At 46.3% G+C, this 5,502-nt stretch overlaps 1 protein-coding gene across 1 annotated transcript in view; it reads right to left on the bottom strand.

Moving 5' to 3' along the window:
• LOC121711260 (DNA (cytosine-5)-methyltransferase 3A-like) overlaps positions 1-5,502 on the bottom strand; it is an 81,398-nt gene that overhangs the window by 43,950 nt on the left and 31,946 nt on the right. Inside the window, 3 exon segments of the mRNA XM_042094670.1 lie at positions 1,955-2,038; positions 2,040-2,081; positions 3,981-4,030. Coding sequence (XP_041950604.1) covers positions 1,955-2,038; positions 2,040-2,081; positions 3,981-4,030 — 176 coding nt within the window.

The following is a 5,502-nucleotide window of genomic DNA, read 5'->3' as shown; positions in this document are numbered from 1 at the left end:
CGCAAGCAAAGATGACAATGCCTCCGATTGTGGAAGGGGAGAGGGGGGGGGGGGTATCGTTTCTGTCTGAGGTGCCACTGTGAGAGTCCTATTCTGGATCTGCATATCTTGCCGCAGGTGTGGCATGTGAAGACACACACACACACACACACACACACACAACACACACACACACACACACACACACTTTCATCGCATTCTCTCTTCCTCCTTTGTTCTCAGCTCTCTACTGCCTCTCCTTAAGTCAGTGTATCTGACCAGTGATCTATCACTTTCCCACTCCTCCAGCATTCACAGTCTGGCCACCACGTCTCATCTTATCTCCCACCACTCAGCCCAGCTTCATCTGACACCTGCCTCAGACACACTCCCATCACATGAGGAGAGAAGGATGGAGAGAGAGAGGGAGAGAAAGAGGGAGAGAGGGGGGGGGGGGGAGGGGGGCCGAGAGAGAGAGAGTGGGAGAGAGAGAGAGTGGGAGAGCGTGTGGGGGGGGGGCAGAGAGAGAGGGGGAGAGAGAGAGAGTGGGAGAGAGAGAGAGAGAGAGAGAGAGAGGAGAGAGAGAGAGAGAGAGAGAAAGTGGGAGGAGCGTGTGGGGGGGGGGCAGAGAGAGAGGGGGAGAGAGAGAGAGTGGGAGAGCGTGTGGGGGGGGGCAGAGAGAGAGGGGGAGGGAGGAGGAGAAAGAGAGAGGGAAAGAGAGATAGTGAGGGAGAGAGGGAGAGACAGAGCGGGAGAAAAAGAGAGAGGGAGGGAAGAAAATGGTGGACACCCCCACCTCTCTCACCTGTCTGTCTCTCGCCTGTCTCACCTCTCACCTGTCTGTGTCTCTTTTTCTGTGTGTGTGTGTGTGTGTGTGTGTGTGTATGTGTGTGTGAAAGTGATTGCACCGAGAGACAGCCTGGCCACATTCTATGTCTCTCTGAGTGTGTGTGCGTGTGTGTGTGTGTGTGTGTGTGCTCTATTTCACCCATCCAGGGCATCTGGATTATTCTTTTTTTGAGCGGGCCACATCCTAAGTGACGGAATCTGTGTAGAAAAGCCCTTTTCCTACTAACACATTTTTTCTACTAACAAGTTCAGTATGTTATACATGAACACACATACAGAATACAGTATTATTATAGACACCAACAAAACAAACACACATGATCAAAGACACAACTCACTGGAAATGGGGCCTCACTTGGGTTAGAGTGCATCTAAAGATGCACACACACACACACACACACACAGACACACACACACACACACACACACACACACACACACAGACACACATGCACACACACACAGCCACACACACACACCACACACCACACACACACACACACGCACACACACTCAGAGAGACGTAGAATGTGGCCAGGCTGTCTCTCGGTGCAATCACTTTCACACACACACACACACACACACACACACACACACACACACACACAGAATGTGGCCAGGACGTCTCTGGGTGCAGTTGAGGCTAAACGTGTTAAGCAAACCCAGTTTCCACTGCAGACTTTCCACTGACTATTACACACACACACACACACACGCACACCACACACACACACACAGACACACACACACACACACACTATAACATATACACACCTGCTCACGCGGACCTAAAATAAACCTTACATACACATTTCCATAGAGCTACTTTTCAGAGCTCCTACTACTCTGCCAACACTATAAACATAGCTCTCATTTCTCCTCTCACACACACACACCACACACTCACACACACACACACATACAAATGTATATACACACAGCATTTGTCACAGTTTTTTGATCCTCACGCTACCTCTCTCCAGCCTTTCATCTGATCTTCTCCCTCCATCTCTCCATCCCTTTATTACTCCTTTCCTCCTGCCCTTCCCCCTCCCGCTCTATCTCTCTCTCCCTTCCTTCTCCCCCCCCCTCTCTCTCTCTCTTTCCCTGGCTCTGCCTCTCTCACCTCCATCTTCTCCAACTTGGCCAGTTCCTCCCTCTCTCTCCTGCTGATGTAGAAGGGGTCTCCTGCCTGAAAGGTGATTCTCGGGGACCGGCTTCCTGCGAAGGCCTCCTCGTCCGCGGACTCCGTCCTACACACACTACACACCCCAAAAAAACACACGCCCAAAAACAACACACATATAGAGAGATAGATAGATAGATATAGATATATTGAGAAAGAGAGAGACAGAGAGAGAAAGAGAGAAAGAGAGAGATAGAGCGAGAAAGAGACAGAGGAATGCACAAACACACATACACACATGCATACAAACATACACATCCAGAGGAATGCCCAAACACATGGACACACACACAGAGACAGACACAGAGCGTTAGTAAATAATTTGTGCGGTACTTCTGTCAGTTTGCTAAGAATTTGTAAAGTGTTTACATTGAGTCACAGATGAGTGATAAACTGAAGAAATTGTGAGTTTGAAGGATTTGCTGGACAGTTTCCCTGGATTTTGTAGGAAGTTGTAAAAGGTTTATGAAGACTCATAAAGTAAAAGGTTCAGATTGCCATAGCAGTAAACATGTGTGTGACAAACATTTCCTTCATACAACTGCATACTGTCTGTGTCATAGCCACTGAAAACTCCATATAGACCCTTTCAACAAGAAAAACAAAAACAATGCTTGAACGTTCTATTTTGTTCCCAATCTACTTCCGCTTCATTAAGATAACATATGGAATTTTAAAAAGGAAGCCTTGTGGGAACAACTATGATGCTGAGAATGGAACTCTCTTGAAAGGGTCAATAGAGTATTGAAGCCATGACGTAGCGTTGCCAAGACAGCGATATCACTGGATCTAAACAAATCAATCTACCATTAGAAATCACCATAGCGGTGGCTTTCGTAATCTATTTCAATACTTTTACAATGTTTCTAAGACGTTAGTATATATTTTTTTACACTGTAGGAATCACATACTACAACATATTCATACCAACACGATCAGATTCGTGACTACAGAGTTTTATTTTAGCATGGGTTTCCTCCGTAAAAGAGACCTGCATGGAACTTCACAGCATGTAGTTAAAATCCTTAAATTCACGGACGTATTTTGGCTTTATTTTTTTGGCAAAAAACGTCGCTCTTAACAGCCGCCAGTCTTTGAGAAGACGTGAAATATCCACTGGAATTTTGTTTCTTTCTATTACACCTGCCAGGGAATCCGTGTTATGTGGCTAATATATTTATTTTTATTAGCTAGAAATGATGCCACATGTCTACATTCAATGCTATTTATGCCACTTCAAAAGTTTGTTTAGATCCAGTGATTCTGCCGTCATGGAAACGCTACGTCACACTTCGGGACTCTATTCTGGCGTGCGTCTTAGAAAAGAGAACACAGGTCACGTATGGGCTGCGATGCATCATTATGTTCCCGCAGATGTTAGGGGTGTTAACAATTCCCCCAGATTAATGATGAGCCTTTTATTGGGGTCAGACCAGTCAGTAGAGATGGCAGATTTATTGCCAATGCACGATTAAACAAACACGCGCTATCGGTTGCTCTGTGTTCCATTAACCTGGTCTCCCCTCTGTCCCTGTGGGCTCTCCGGTGGTTGTAGTATGGTTGTGGTGGAGGCCGTAAAGCCATTCCAGATTTAACATTAACCCACGGTTAGACACACACACACACACACACACACACACACACACACACACACACACACTAACCCATGGTCAGACCCGCTCCATAGACCTGCACTGGCTCAGGTTTTAATTTAAGTCTGAGTCTGACCCCAGGTACTGATGCAGTGCATGTGGAGAGTGGAGTGTTTCCTGTCCATTACTGGGTAATGAGGAGTGCTTGAGAAACACGCACACACACACACACACACACTCACACACACACACACACACACACACACACACACACACACACACACACACACACACACACAAATACATTATATACTGTCATGCATGAAAGACAGAGGCATGTGTGTGGGCAGCCCTATAATCGGGGGGGTCCTCACCTCAGTCTTCAGTGAGTCGCAGCTCCTCTCTTCCTCCTCCTCCTCCACGTCTGGAAGTGGGAAGACAAGAGAAAACGACTAAGAGATCAGCAGGTCGAGGGAGGGGGATGTCTATTAAAACCAAATGCCTAGTTCTCATCACAGACTCCATTTATGCTTCCCTTCCATCTATTTTATAACTATCAATCATCTGCTCCCGCTGGTGTCATCGCCATGGTGTTCACATCACATCCCCCCAGTGACTGTCTGTGATTGGCTCAGAAAGGTTTATGTTAAGGACAGCTATTTTCTGCTGAGCTCACATTTTCATCACTCTGACGGCCATAGGAATGCAGCAAGTGGGAGAACACACACACACACACACACACACACACACACACACACTCATCTACAACTGCATCTTCCCAAGCCAAACTGACTCGAGGGCATTGAGAGGGAATTTCCCTATCTTCTTCTGCCTCCCTCCCTCTCTCCCTCCCTCTCTCCCTCTCCCTCCCTCTCTCCCTCCCTCTTTTCCTCTCTCCCTCCCTCTCTCCCTCCCTCTCTTCCTCTCTCCCTCCCTAAAAAAAATCCAAGGCTCCACCTCTGCCATTCCTGCAATTTCGATCTGAGTCATAATTCACTGTCATGTGCTATCTTGCTATTTTCCAACAGCTGTTGGAGTGAATGCTGAATGTAATTCAGTAACTGCACATGAAAAAAGCAAAGAGGGAAATCCCAACGTTACCTGCCCGGAGGCTCTACACAACTGTTAAATGTGAATGTAAATGATACCTTCTGGCTTGACATACTGCCCCGCTTTTGACATTGGACAGACAAGGATTGAAGCAGCACTGTTAATATGTTAGGTAGATTACATATGCCGAGGTAAGATGAGGTCAGATGAGGTTTATTGAGGTAAGATATCATGAAGCGAGGTCCACAAGGTGAGGATAGTCCAGGTAAGGTTAGATACAAGATTCAAGTTCAGAAGAAATGAGGTGCAGTAACTTGAGGTAACCCATGAAAAGGTGAGGTGAAGTAAGGTGAGGTAAAGTAAGGTAACTCCAGGTGAGACAAAGTGAGGTAAAGTAAGGTAAGTTGAGGTGAGACAAAGTGAGGGACAATAAGGTAAGTTGAGGTGAGACAAAGTGAGGGACAATAAGTTGAGGTGAGACAAAGTGAGGGACAATAAGGTAAGTTGAGGTGAGACAAAGTGAGGGACAATAAGGTAAGTTGAGGTGAGACAAAGTGAGGTAAAATAAGGTGAGATGAGATGAGATGACGTTGGATGAGGTGAGGTAAAGTGAGATTGGATCTAGTAACTTTCAGATGAGCAAAGGTGATTTGAAATATGGCAATTTGAGGTATGTATAAGTATAAGTATACATACTCTTTTGATCCCGTGAGGGAAATTTGGTCTCTGCATTTATCCCAATTGAATTAGTGAAACACACACAGCACACAGTGTACACACAGTGAGGTGAAGCACACACTAATCCCGGCGCAGTGAGCTGCCTGCATCAACAGCGGCGCTTGGAAA

This window comes from Alosa sapidissima, chromosome 6 (assembly GCF_018492685.1).
Source record: "Alosa sapidissima isolate fAloSap1 chromosome 6, fAloSap1.pri, whole genome shotgun sequence".
In the NCBI taxonomy this organism is placed as follows: Eukaryota; Metazoa; Chordata; class Actinopteri; order Clupeiformes; family Clupeidae; genus Alosa; species Alosa sapidissima.
The sequence above is the reverse complement of the archived record's forward strand: the minus strand, read 5'-3'. Positions and strand labels throughout refer to the sequence as shown.